Source organism: Talpa occidentalis, unplaced genomic scaffold (genome assembly GCF_014898055.3).
Source record: "Talpa occidentalis isolate TD23 unplaced genomic scaffold, MPIMG_talOcc4v2.1 talOcc4.11, whole genome shotgun sequence".
Taxonomy (NCBI): Eukaryota; Metazoa; Chordata; class Mammalia; order Eulipotyphla; family Talpidae; genus Talpa; species Talpa occidentalis.
This window is the reverse complement of record NW_023601104.1, coordinates 101,225,237-101,239,242: the sequence shown is the minus strand read 5'-3', so window position 1 is coordinate 101,239,242 and position 14,006 is coordinate 101,225,237. Positions and strand designations below refer to the sequence as shown.

The 14,006-nt window shown below is 57.7% G+C and overlaps 1 protein-coding gene across 1 annotated transcript; it reads left to right on the top strand.

Moving 5' to 3' along the window:
* Positions 1–390: 390 nt before the first annotated feature.
* On the top strand, positions 391–1,026 carry LOC119238363 (ras-related protein Rap-2c-like). Its single transcript, XM_037502024.1, has one exon. It carries the CDS (start codon positions 399–401, stop codon positions 999–1,001), a length of 603 nt encoding a protein of 200 aa, XP_037357921.1. The 5' UTR covers positions 391–398; the 3' UTR covers positions 1,002–1,026.
* Positions 1,027–14,006: the final 12,980 nt, after the last annotated feature.

The following is a 14,006-nucleotide window of genomic DNA, read 5'->3' as shown; positions in this document are numbered from 1 at the left end:
CCCGGCCGACGTGGACGGCGCAGATTCCAGGCGCGCAGGCCGCGGGCGCCCCTGGGGGGCGGGGAGCGGGGCCGGCGAGGGGCCGGCGAGGGGCCGGGGCGGGGCCGGCCGGGCCGGGGCGGGGCCGGGCCTGGGGCGCGGGGCTGCGGGGCGCGGGGGCGCGGGGCTGGGGGCGCGCGGGGCGCGCGGCGGGGCTCGGCCGCGGGTGAGCGGAGCCCGGGGCGCAGCCGGACCGGGGGAGCGGGTCGCGGCGCCCTCGGGGACCGGCGCCCCCCGCCCCCGCCGCCCTCCGGGGCCCCCGCGCGCCCGCCCCTCGCCGCCGCCCCTCACGTCCGCCCCGCCCCGCCCTCGGGCCCCCGCCCGCCGCCGCCATTGCTCCGACCTCCGCCCGCGCGGCCATGGCCGGCCTGGTGCCGCGGCCCGCCCGGGGCTACCGCGTGGTGCTGCTCGGGAGCGTGGCCGTGGGCAAGACCGCGCTGGCCACGCAGTTCGCCTGCGGCAGCTTCCCCGAGCGCTGCGAGCCGTCGGTGGAGGAGCTCTTCAGCAAGGTGATCGAGGTGAACGCGGCGCCCGCGCTGCTGGAGATCGTGGACACGGTGGGCGCCGAGCACCTGGTCACGCTCAAGGACCTGTACATCAGGAACAGCGACGGCTTCGTGGTGCTCTACAGCGTGTGCAGCGAGGCCTCCTTCGAGGCGGTGCGGCCGCTGCGGGAGCGCATGGGCCGGCTGCGCGGGCCCAAGCCGGTGCCGCTGGTGCTGGTGGGCAGCAAGGCCGACCTGGACGCCGAGCGCCAGGTGCTGACGGCGCGGGGCCGCGCGCTGGCCCGCGAGTGGCGGTGCCCGTTCCTGGAGGTCACGGCCAAGAGCAAACGGATGGTGGACCAGGTGTTCACGCAGGTGGTGCGCGAGATGGAGGCGCTGGCCCCGCGCGTGGTGGAGGTGCCGGCCGCCCCCCCGGCCCCCCCGGACACCTGGCCGTCGGAGAGGTTCATCGGCTGACGCGGGGGGGCGGGGGGGCGGGCGCGTCGGGCCCCCCGGCGCCCGCCGGCCGCGGCCCTGGTGCGCGGCAACGCGAAGCGGCCCCTGACTCTCTGCAGATCTCAGCAATTGGGGGGAACCTTGCAGCTTTTTTGCATCTGACGACGTAAGAAGAAGTTCAGAGCCCGCTGCTTTCTGGTGTGGCGCGAGGACTGTGCTTTGCTTGGAGTGGAATTGATGGCGGGGTGTTTTATTACCAAACCTTCCAAGTGGCATCCGACGTGTGAGCCCGACTGAGGAACTGACGGGCTGAACCCCCGCCGCGGGGCCCCTGCGCTGGCCGCCCTGGCAGCTGGGGCGGCGACAAGCCCCCCGCCTGTGTCTAAGCGCGCGCTGGCATGCCGCCACGTGGGGGGTGCTGCGGCGCGGCGTGGGTCCCCCAGCTCCAGCCCGACTCTGCCATCCGCGTCTAGTCGCTTTCTGTGTCTGAATTGAGTGACAATAAAACTGCTTTAGAAGTGGGTGGTTTTCCTGTTTGCCTTCCTCGCGTGCAAAGCTCCAGTTCCTGAGGTTTCCATGGCCTTTCTCTTGGTTTTCAGTTCTTTTCCAGGACGCGTGGGTACCTGGAAGGAGAGGGCCCGCCGCTGCGTGTTTGTTTAAAGCAGAGCCCAGCCCTCGGGAGAGTTCCCCTCCTGCCCACCCGCGGGCGATGCTGACCCTGTGCTGGGGAGGAGCAAAGCACCGTGGACTCTGTTCAGTTTTCACGAAATGATACGGGATTTATCTTGGGGGGGCTTAAAACTACTAGTGTTCTTTTAAAAAATGGTGTTTTCTGTGACTTGCTGATGTGTGGGCACAGGTTAACCTCTTAACCTTGTCCACTATCACTAGTTCTTCAGGTTTAGAAACCCAGCTCCGTCTCCTTAACATCCTGAAAGCTTCTAGAGCTCAGAACTCTGCCTGTGTGCAGACTCGTCCCTTAGGGGAACAAAAAGTCATCCACAAGGGGCGGTGACACGGGAGTTTTATTGTAGGTGATGTCTGACCAGAAGGATGGCTCTTATTTATTAAAAAAAAAATTTTTTTTTGGTTAAAGATTTATTTATTTACTTATACAAGCACTGGGCACAGTCAGAAGCACGGGAGGGTGAGAGGATTCACCAGAGCCAGAGCGGGGAGCAGAGCAGGCAGAAGGACCGAAGTCCACTGCTGAGGGGAGCAGCGGGCGGCAGGAGAGGTCTGCGCGCCATGCGGGACCCTCGCCCATGTGGGACCCTCGCCCAGCGGCCGGGGATCGAAATGGCACTGCAGAGGCTGCGGGCAGCTTCACAACCCAGTGCTCAACCGCTGAGCCACCGGGGAGGCCCTGGATGGCTCTTATTTTAACATAAGATAGAAAATAGATAAGAACAGGGGCCTCCCCTGGTGGTGCAGTGGTTGAGCACTGGGTTGTGAAGCTGCCTGCAGCCTCTGCAGTGCCAGTTCGATCCCCGGCCACTGGGCGAGGGTCCTGCATGGCGCGCAGACCTCTCCTGCCGCCCGCTGCTCCCCTCAGCAGTGTCCTTCGGTCCTTCTGCCTGCTCTGCTCCCCGCTCTGGCTCTGGTGAATTCTCTCACCCTCCCGCGCTTCTGACTGTACCCAGTGTTTGTATAAATAAATAAATAAATAAATCTTAAAAAAAAAAAAAGAAAATAGATAAGAAGCAACAGGTGCCTGGCGGCCAGCCCATCGCAGACAAGGGCAGGCTAGGCCTCCCTGCCGCCTCTCCCTCTCCCTGGGACAGGGGCACATGGTGGGGGGAGGTGTCCCTCCTGGCAGTGTCTGCTGCTCATGCCCATTCAGGAGTTCAGGGGCCCTCATTTCTCCCTGGGACATTTCCAACAGTGGGGAGCAGGAAGGGGCTGGGAAGCACTTTCCATCCTCAGCTGTCTGTCCAGAGTTGCCCCCTCCTACAGACTCCTTGGGCCACTTGGGCATGCCCGCTCAGGTCCAAGCTTCCACTTGGGGGGCCGGGTCCTGGCTGGTCAGCTGCGGAGTGATCAGGCCATGTGGTCCAGTCCCGGGGTCTCGAGCGCTGGTCCCAAGTGACGGTCTGGGGTGTACACTCACGCACGCATCACGTACGCCTGGAGGACTCACTAGTTCCCTTCTCTTCCCGCGGTTCTCACGTCTCTCTGTTGCACACAAGTGGCCTGAGGCCCCTCCGGAGTCCAGTGAGGCCTACAGAAGTGCACTTGCAAACAGCAAATGTAACCATGTGGCCGAGGGCCAACATGCCCGAGCGCTGTGCCCAGCCGGGGTTCAAGAGATTGGCCATCCCCTGTGTGAGCTAGCGAATGGTGTCAGCACCCAAGCCCTTGGCACTGGACACTGGCAGAAGGCTGTGGGCAGGCTCAGCATGCCTGGACACGTGGGTGTGTTTGCAGTGCTGATAACGTCCACATGGGCAGCAGGAAATGTGAGCCTCGGCCTCTCAGCCCCTGGCCCCCTGCTCCCTAGGCCCTGGTCCCGGACCCCATATCCAGGGCTGAGAGGTTGTTTCCTTGTGATCAATGTGTTATGCCTTCAATTTGTGTCACTCAGATTGCTGGTGGCATTGAGAAATCTTGTGTGTGTGTGTGTTTTATTTTAAAGATTTTATTTATACAAGAGCTGGGGTACAGGCCAGAGGTGTGGGGGGTAAGAGGATTCACCAGAGACAGAGCGGGGAGCAGAACAGGCAGATAGAGCAAAGTACACTGCTGAGGGGAGCAGCGGGCAGGACAGGAGAGGTCTGTGCCAGGTGGGTATCTCCCTGGCCGGCCGGGAATTGAACCTGTGCTGCAGAGGCTGCGGACAGCCTCACAGCGCTGTGCTCAATGCACTGAGCCACCATGGAGGCCCACGTTGAGAAATCTTTTGGAGGTTTAAAATGATGTTGATTTCCTCTTCCAAGAAATGCCACCTTTAAAAACGGTGGGACCTGTCCTTTCCCTCTTGGCTCTTGAAGAGTCACTTTGTGGTGGGCAATCTCATTGGGGTCCCTATGACCCCCCCCCTTCTGCTACTTATGTCCTTGTGTGATTCCTTCTGCTCAGGTACAGAAAGGGCCAGTGACTCTCCTCCAGAGGACAGGTCAACTCAAAGATGAAAAATGTTGAAGTCTTTCGTTTTGGTTTTTGGTCCATTTTGAGTTAATTTTTGGTGTATGATGTTAGGTCAGGGTCTGTGTGGGTGTCCACTGTTTGCAGAATCATTGATGGACAATCATCCTTTCTCCCTCTGAATGGTCTTGGCACCTCACCAAAAACCATGTGATCCCATGTGTGAGGGCTAGTTTCTGGGGTCCCTATTCACCCTGCTGGTCTCTCTTCATGCCGGTGCCACACTGTTTTGATTGCTGTTGCTTCATCATCTGTTTTGAAATCAGAAGTGAGCACTCAACATTTGTTGTTCATTTTCAAAATTGCTCTGGCTATTCAGGATCCCTTGAAATGCCATATGAATTTTCGGGTGGGTTTTTCTATTTCTGCAAAAAAATGCCATTAGGATTTATAGAGATTTCAATGAATCTGTAGATGCTTTGGGGATTTTTTTTTTTTTTAAGATTTATTTATTTATCTACTTACGCAAGCACTGGGTACAGTCAGAAGAGCAGGAGGGCGAGAGAATTCACCAGAGCCAGAGCAGGGAGCAGAGCAGGCAGAAGGACCGAAGTCCACTGCTGAGGGGAGCAGCGGGCGGCAGGAGAGGTCTGCGCGCCATGTGGGACCCTCCTCCAGTGGCCGGGGGAGCAGCCGGGGATTGAACCGACACTGCAGAGGCTGCACGCAGCTTCTCAACCCAGCGCTCAACCGCTGCACCACCATGGAGGCCCGCTTTGGGGATTTCTTTTTTTAAAAGATTTATTTATTTATGCATATAAGAGCTGGGGTACAGGCCAGAGATGAAGGGGGTGAGAGGATTCACCAGAGACAGAGTGGGGAGCAGAACAGGCAGACTGACTGATGTACACTGCTGAGGGTAGCAGCGGGCGAGTCAGGAGAGGGCTGCTGTGCCATGTGGGTTGCTCCCTGGCCGGCCAGGGATTGAACTGGTGCTGCAGAGGCTGCGGATTGCTTCATGGTGCGGTACTTAACCCCTTGCGCCACCAGGGAGGCCCCACTTTTTTTTTTTAAGATTTATTGTTATTTATTTGTGCATACAAGAACTAGGGTGTAGGCCAGAGGTGCAGGGGTATTCACCAGCGACAGAGTGGGGGGTAGAACAGGCAGATTCACTGATACACATTGCTGAGGGGACCACCGGGTGAGAAAGGAGAGGTCTGGTGCACTATGTGGGTTGCTCCCTGGCCAGAGATTGAGCTCAGGCCATGGCAGTGATAGCACTGAGCCTAACCCCTGAGCCACCAGGAAGGTCTTGGCTTTGGGGATTCTTGACATTTTTTTTAAAATTTTTTTTTAATGATTTATTCATTTATACAAGCACTGGGTACAGTTAGAAGCATGGGAGGGCAAGAGAATTCACCAGAGCCAGAGCAGGGGGCAGAGCAGGCAGAAGGACCGAAGTACACTGCTGAGGGGAGCAGCAGGCGGCAGGAGAGGTCTGCGCGCCATGTGGAACCCTCCTCCAGTGGCCGGGGAGCAGCTGTGGATCGAACCGGCGCTGCAGAGGCCGCAGGCAGCTTCGCAACCCAGCGCTCAACTGCTGCGCCACCGGGGAGGCCCGATTCTTGACATTTAAATAATAAACTTTCCAATCCATGAACACGGATCCCTTTATTTGTGTCTTTAATTTTTTTCAGCACTGTTTTGTGATCTGTATTGTACAAGTCTTTCACCTCCTTGGCTAAGTTTATTCCTAGTATTTTATTTTTCAGATGTAATTGTAAATGCATTATTTTTCTTAATTTCCTTTTTGGATTGTTCATCATTAGTGTGTAGAAATGCAACTGATTCGTGTGTGTTGCTTTTATATCTTGCAACTCTGCTGGATTTATTAACCCTAATACTGAGTGTGTGTGCATGAGCATGTGAGATCTGCAGGGGGTTGCCATGTAGGGTCATGCCATCTGCAGACAGGATCATTTACATCTTTCTTCCCTATTTGGATGCCCTTTATTTACTTTTTCTGCCAAATGGCCCAGATAGGACAACCGGTACAAAGCTGAATACAGGTGGTGAAGTCGGCCTCCAGCCTTGTTGCCTATCTTCCAGGGAAACATTGTGCTCTCACCCATGAGCATGGGGCTTGCTGTGGGTTTTCATGTAGAGTTTTATTATGTTTAAGTAGTTTCCTTCTATTCCTCATTTTTTGGGTGGGTGGTTTTTTTCTTTTTTTCCTCACGAAGGGGTGTGGAATTTTATAAAAAAATTTTTGCATCAATTAGGTGATCAACAATTAGGTTTTTTCTTTATTAATGTGATGCATTACACAGTCAGTTTTGTATGTTAAGCCATTGTTGCATTCCAGAAATCAGTCCCACTTGGTCGTGGCGTACAAGCCTTTTAACAGGCTGCTGGATTCCGTGTGTAGTGTTCTCTTGAGGACATGGTTGATTTCCCCTTCCTTGATATAGAATTGACATTACCGAAATGGAAGGCTTACCAGAGATGGTTTGATACAAGTAGCTGTTAACAAATGAATATGAAAATAAGATTATTTAACATATCCTTCACTCCACACGATCACTGTTTGTCGTTGTTGTGATGAGAACATTTAAGATCCACTCTCTTGATTCAAGGGTGATTTTTATAATGTTCTTCTACGGTGTGGTCCAGGTCTCCGGCCCTCACCCAGGGGCTGGGGCTCTCACCCTCTAGTCATCAGACAACTCTTTCCAAAGCGTCCCAACCCTCAGCAGTTTTCTTCCATCCTCTGGCAGAGCTTGGTTCCCATAACACCTTGCTGTTGCTTGAAAGCGCCATAGGTGTCCGGAGGCACCAGCTTGGTCCCTGGGGTAATAGGGGAGGTGGGTCCCTCTCTCAGCTTGGCACCCTGGCCGTGGGCACAGCAGCGCCATCTACCTGTCACTGACGGAGATTAGGTCACCGCCAGCAGGGTGGAGCGGGGGGGGGGGGGGGGGTGGCAGTGCCCTCCCCAGTGGGTCCAGGCGGGTCTCCTGGTGAGTGAACAGAGATGCCCATAGAGTCGCACGGGAGCCTGCCATTCGCTCCCCTGGCTGTCACATCAATCCCTTGATCAAGGGAATGTTCTGGGGCACACAATGCCTGCAAGGCACACCGTGAATCTGTGACGAGCATTACATGAGGGGGGAACCCAGACCCAGACCACGGCCCATGCCGGCTTCCATGCTGGGGTCGCGTTCTGTCTCCCCCAGAAAGAGCCGCTTCTGAGGACAAGGTTCTAGCGGTGATGCGCAGGCCTGTGACCTCCCTCCATGGTGATCGGCCTGAGGGTGGGCCGCGCCGTGCAGAGCCGTGGGCGGTAGCTGTGCTGCGGGGGCCTCCTGGGTATGAGGCCAGTCATGCCCGCCCCACCCCAGGCAGGACCCCTGGAGGTCGGGTGCAGGAAACACGCTGTAGGGTCATCTGACCCCAGATGTTTATGGGGGTCGGCAGGGCTTGGCCTCTGAGCGTGACTTCCAGAGAGACCTGCGTGGGCGGCTCTGGGGTGGGTTCGTGCCAGCAGCGGGTCCAGGCTCTCTGGCGCCCGGGCGGGAACACTCATTGGGTGGGAAGGCGCCGGCCCAGATGACTGCTGCAGAAATGGCTCTTGGGATTGCGTATGACAGGGGGGCTGGGATGGGCAGGAGGACGCCTGTAGCGTGGCTGCTGGGCCGAGGGGCGTGGGCGGCCGCCTGGGCCCAGGGACCCGGGGTGTGGGTGCGGCCCCTGCGCCAGAGAGGGGGCTAAAGCACGGTGCCCTCGGGGCAAGAGCAGGAGAGGAGGGTGCCAGAGAGCCCAGGGAGGGAGTGCACAGCTTCCTGGGAGGCCGGTTGCCTCCCTGTGCCCCCATCCCGGGGTGCCTGTGCGCCTGGCCCCCGAGAGCTCAACCACCGAGGGCCTGGACCCTGCCCATCTGCCCGGGTGGACGGCGAGCTGCCCTGTGCATATTTGCGCGACAGCGCCCCAAACCAAGGGGGCCTCATAAGCAATGGGCACAGATATTCAGTCCCAGAGGCTTACAAGCCGCCCCCCCCCCACCCGGTGCCCAAGGGCATCTTGGGGAGGGAAGGAGGGCAGCACCAAGGAACGCACAGGCCTGTTTCCGGGCAGAGCTGGGTGGTGGGGCCGGGCCCCTGGTCAGGGCTCAGGGGGCAGCGGTGACTTGAGGCTCAGCTGGAAGGTCCACGCCTTCCAGGGGCCGAGACCCTTGAGCTGGACCCGCCCAGGTGCTGACCCTCTTGTGCCCAGCAGAATAGCAGCGGGGTTGCGGGTCCCTGGGAGGGGAGGGGCGCACTCCTGAGACAGGCAGACACCGCCCCCATCCCCGCGCCCCTCAGCCCCCTCTGAGAAACAGCTGACTTAGAAATGTGTTTGGACCCAAGTCTGCTGCCCCAGAGGCGGGACCTAGAACTCTGGCAGCCACAGCCAGGCAGGCCCCCGGGACAGCCCCACGATGGCCACGTGGCGTTCGTGTTCCCCAGGGAGGGGCAGGTTGGGACAGAGGCAGGAGCAAGGTGGCCGGCTGGACCCCCGCTGCTGACCAGGGCTCCTGGGGCGGCTTGCAGGGAGGGCGCCCACTCCCCAGGTGACCCGCGCCCTGAAGGGGAGGCCCGCGGTGAGCAGGAGGCACCGCTGGTACCTGGTGCTGATGAGAAAATATATTATTGAGCAAATGAATACAATAAAGACTCCAGCAGGACTTCCAGCCCAGGTGCAAGGAACCCGCCAACGCAGGCACCCGGCAAGTGCGCTTCCTTACAGCTCCTCCCTCTCAGGACCCATGGCCGCGGCCTCAGCACCCTTATCCACAAGGCCGGGCAGCTGGCCAAGCTGGTCCCTCTCTCCAAGGCCATCCCCAAGGCCTGCGTCTTCCCGCCTTGCCTGGCCCCCTTGTCTGGGGACTGTGCCGCAGATGCTGGTGCCTGCTGGAAAGCGATGCTGTCCCTGCAGCAGATCTGGGCCCAGTGGTGCATGAAAGGACCCCTTGGGCTTTACCGGCGCTCAGACCTCACGGGGCTCCCCAGGTCTGGGACCTCGTGCCTGAGTCATACAGCTTCTCCGGACCTCACCGTTCCTGAAGCACCGCTTCTTCTTCCCCGGCCTGGGGACAAGGCTAAAATTTATTTCTACAACATGCCGCCCTCCTGCCCGGGCTGAGAATTCCTTCTGGCTCGGGTTTCTGTTTTCCATGGAGTAGGTAAAAGCCACGGCTGTCTACGCCTTATCTGAAACTTTTCCTACCAGGGTACAGCGGTTAAAGACCCATTCCTGGCCAGGCCTTTGGGGGTTGGTTCTTAGCAAGCTGGTGACTGAGAGGGGCCTTGCTATGGAGCCCCACAAGCCCCACAAGCCGACTTTTTAAAAACGAGTTAAGGGGCCTCCCTGGTGGTGCAAGGGGTTAAAGCTGTCCGCAGCCTCTGCAGCATGAGTTTGATCCCTGGCCAGGGAGCTACCCACAGGGCGCAGCAGACCTCTCCTGTCTCCCCACTGCTCCCCTCTACAGTGTACTTCAGTCCGTCTGCCTCTTCTGCTCCCTGCTCTGTCTCTGGTGAATCCTCTCACCCCTGCACTTCTGACCTGTACCCCAATTCTTGTATGCATAAAACAAATAAATCTTTAAAAAAATAAATAAAGGGTCTCCCCGGTGGCGCAGCGGTTGAGCGCTGGGTTGCGAAGCTGCCCGCAGCCTCTGCAGCGCTGGTTCGGTCCCAGGATGCTCCCCGGCCACCAGAGGAGGGTCCCACATGGCGCGCAGACCTCTCCTGCCGCCCGCTGCTCCCCTCAGCAGTGTACTTCAGTCCTTCTGCCTGCTCTGCTCCCCGCTCTGGCTCTGGTGAATTCTCTCACCCTCCCGCGCTTCTGACTGTACCCAGTGCATGTATAAATAAATAAATTAAATAAATAAATAAATAAATAAATAAAAATAAATCTTTAAAAAAAATAAATAAAAATAAAAAATAAATAAATAAAAACGAGCTAAAAAGAAATCCTGCCCAAAGTCACAAGAGGCAAATCCTCCAGGAAGGACAGGAAGGAGCCTCCGGGGCAACCACGCTGCAGGCGCCTGTTTCACAGGCCGCTCCCTGCCGTTCTGCTGGTGCGACTTTCAGATATTCAAGAATGAAAATACTGAGGCAGCAAACGGCTTCTAAGGCACATTTGCAAAACTTGGGGCTACTTGTTTTTCGAAATGCCTATTTTGTTTCCCAGAACAGAACTCCCGGGAAAGTTAAAATGCTCTTCAGAAAGCACGAGAAAAAGTTAGCACACTTTTCATATAAAATTCCTACAAAGGTGTGAGCCCTTTATTTGCGGTGAAATAACCGATGCAGATGCTGACTAAAACTAAAGAGGACAAAACTGTCAGACAGAACTGCGCCCAGGTTGGCTGGACGGTCACTATTGCGGGGACACAGGCGCTCCAGGGGCGACTACCTAGAAAGACGCAGAAAGTGCCACGGGGCAGCTCGGGGTGCACACGGACGCTGAAGGCGCGGTGCCTTGTAGCATGAGGCTCTGGCTGAGCCAGTGGAGTGGCGGGAGCGCGAGCTCTGAGGACACATCCAGGAAGCACCCCATGTGTCCAGGACGCCCTTCGAGGCGTCGACACCCCTTCCCCAGAGGGAGCTGTCTCAGCGAAGCACAGTCACCTTGGTAACAACCTTAGTCAGTCCCTGGTCTGCACCTCGGCCCCTGCTATGAATCCTGCCTCACATTAGACCACGCACCGCACGAGGTTAGAATTGACCTGGGGGTTCCGTGACTGCTGACCTTTGACTCACTCCTTGGTGTGCAACTATACGACTCTCCTCTCGGTATGTAGCCACGTCACATCTGACCATGTACAGCTGCCGGTGCAAACCCACCCGTAACCTTGTAGAAACTGAAGGTGTACCCGCCTGCCTCCCCACGGGGCTCAGCGTTGGGAGGCGAATCTGCTGAGCCAGCGCCAGTGCAATCAACCTGCCTCCAGGAGCCCTGGTGTCCCAGTTTCCCTTCTGCCATATGACATCAGTGTCCAAGGGCACCACCCGGGGGGGGGGGATTTGCAAAGTGACCCCAGGTTGGAGGCTCAGTTCTCCATTTTTATTTTGTTTAAAGACTAATTAGCAGAGCTCAAATATTTTCTCCTTACAAGTGCTGAATGCACTTAAAGTCAATTGAAGCAGGAATCTAGAAAATTTAAATAAGGGACCAGGAAAATGAATATAAGAAAGTGAAAATCAAAATCAACAAAAAACTATGAACCAGAGACACTTTTTGAGGGGTGGGGGCGGGAGGGGAGGGATTGGGGTCAGAATGGGGCATTTGCAATTGTATGGGGGAATATAAAATTTATTATTTAAAAAAAAAAAAGTCAATTGAGGGCCTCCCCGGTGGCGCAGTGGGTTGAGCGCAGCGCTGTGAAGCTGTCCACAGCCTCTGCAGCGCAGGTTCGATCCCCGGCCGGCCAGGGAGAAACCCACATGGCACGCAGACCTCTCCTGCCTCGCCCTCTCCTCCCCTCAGCAGTGTCTTTGGTCCGTCTGCCTGTTCTGCTCCCCATTCTGGCTTTGGTGAATCCTCTCACCCTCCTGTCTCTGACCTGTATCCCACTTTTTGTATAAATAAATAAATCTTTAAAAAAAAAAAAAAAAAAGAGGGGCCTCCCCGGTGGCGCAGCGGTTGAGCACTGGGTTGCGAAGCTGCCCGCAGCCTCTGCGACGCCAGTTCGATCTCCGGCTGCTCCCCGGCCACCAGAGGAGGGTCCCACATGGCACGCAGACCTCTCCTGCCGCCCGCTGCTCCCCTCAGCAGTGTACTTCGGTCCTTCTGCCTGATCTGCTCCCCGCTCTGGCTCTGGTGAATCCTCTCACCCTCCCGCGCTTCTGACTGTACCCAGTGCATGTATAAACAAAACAAACAAACAAATAAATAAATAAAAATACATGCCTCTTAAAAAAAAAAAAAAAAAAAAAAGAAAGTCAATTGATTTTTAAAAAATTGCCCCTTGCATTTTGGGCTTTGCTAACTCAGAAAGCTCAAAGGCCAACTGATAAGGCCCAGTATCAATATGGGGAAACTGAGGGCCCTGCTCTCTGCCGAAAGACCGTGGGCCCAAGGCCTCTGCAGGAGGCTGACCCCTACCCAGCCAGCATGCAGGGGCGGCTGGGACCTCTGAGCTCTCCAGGCAGGCCTGCATCTTCCCCCGGAAGGACAGTAACTGACACGAAACCCCACACAGGACGCAGAGGAGAGTCAGGCGGCGGGAGGGAGCCCGTGGCTGGAGGCCAGGACTGTGGAGAGGCTGACGTCTGCAGAGCAGCTGAGGGCCCAGGGCCAAGGCGCTGTGGACACCGTGGTGGGCAGCTGCCCCGGGCTGGCCCAGGAGAATGTCTTCTCCACGACAGGGAGGAAGGCAGAAATGAACAGGAGGCAGACTGAAAATTCACAAAGCCGGGCCTGAAAACTTACCCCAAAATGACCTGGGGCCAGAAAGTCAAAGCGAAATGAGAAATTCCAACTTATGGGGTGCTGAGGAAACTAAGGGGGCTCTGCTGCTATAAATCCCTCCACTAGGACGTGTCCCTCCTAGAAAACTGGGTGGGGGGCGGGGCACAGAGCAGAGTGAAACCAGCAGCTGGAGCACAGAGCCGTTTTTTTTTTTTTTTTAAGATTTATTTATTGAGCAGAAGAACTGGGGTGTAGGCCAGAGGTGCGGGGGTGAGAGGACTCACCAGAGACAGAGTGAAGAGCAGAGCAGGCGGATCCACTGAAACCCACTGCTGAGGGGAGCAGCGAGAGACAGGAGAGGTCTGCCGCGCCCTGTGGGTAGCTCCCTGGCTGGGGATTGGACGCAGGCCATTGCGGTGACAGCCTGAGACTGACCCCTGGGCTACCGGGGAGGCCCGCAGAGCCCTTCTGAAGTGTTTATTCCAGTTTCTGCAAGCAGGGCTTGCTCTGTCAGGATGGCCGATGGAGAAAGCAGCTGGTCATGGCTCAGGACGGGAAGAGGCCAGAGCCCTCCTGCTTCCTTTCAGCCGGCTCTTGTTTCTAGAGCAAAGCCAGGCGCCTGGGCTCAGCTGCCTGTGCTGGGGACTGTGGCGCTGATCGCAGTGCAGGCTCCCTTTCCGGGCGCTTCGGCGCTAGGGACACTGGTGCTAGGGACACTGGTGCTGGCGTCGGAGGTGCGCCAGCGCTTCCTTCCGGAAGATTCCAATTCTGACCTGTAGCTTGACTCAGCTTGACAGATCTTTCGGGAAGAGCGAGGGCGTGACAGAAAACCCTCTGATGAGCGGCTGGCCGAGGCTGTCCTGCCCCTGGAGAGCGGGAGAGCTGGGGCCACCTGCCGGCACTCACCTGGAGCCGCCCGGAGACCGGAGACCATGCGCAGCTCACTGCGACTGGCTGGTTCCCCCGCAGCACCCCAGAGGCGGCTCCCCGAGCCACGCCCCCCCCACCCCGCCACAGGGCCAGCTCCACACAGGCTCATCTCACCCCCGCCCTGCCCCCTCGGGCCTCGCAGCCCCGTGTCGCTGCCCGCATGGGACCGCATGTCGCGGCAGAAAGCACGAGGAGCGTGGGCACGGGGCTCACACCCCCGTGACTACAGACACCAGCAGGGAAGGTGCAGGGGCTTTGGGCTCCCTGCGGGCTGGGGGACGCGTCTATCAGCTCCTGGAGGGGGTGTCCAGGCTCTCATCACACCCGAGCACCCAGCCTGCCCTCCCCCACGCAGCCCTTATCTTTCTAATCGTGGACAGACCCGAGTCTGGTGGACGGGGGGTGTGACCCCAGAGTCCCTTCCCTCTGAGCTGCTGCTGCTGACATGGGGTGTCCCGCCCTGGGCCTGGGGTACAGTGCCCCAGGGAAGGAGCCTCAGGCAGGACTCAGCCCTCACCGGTCGCTGCTCCCTCACGGGCCAGGCCCCTCTGGGCT

Coding starts and splice junctions, on each gene's coding strand:
- LOC119238363 (XM_037502024.1), top strand. CDS start 399: ATGGCCGGCCTGGTGCCGCGGCCCGCCCGGGGCTACCGCGTGGTGCTG.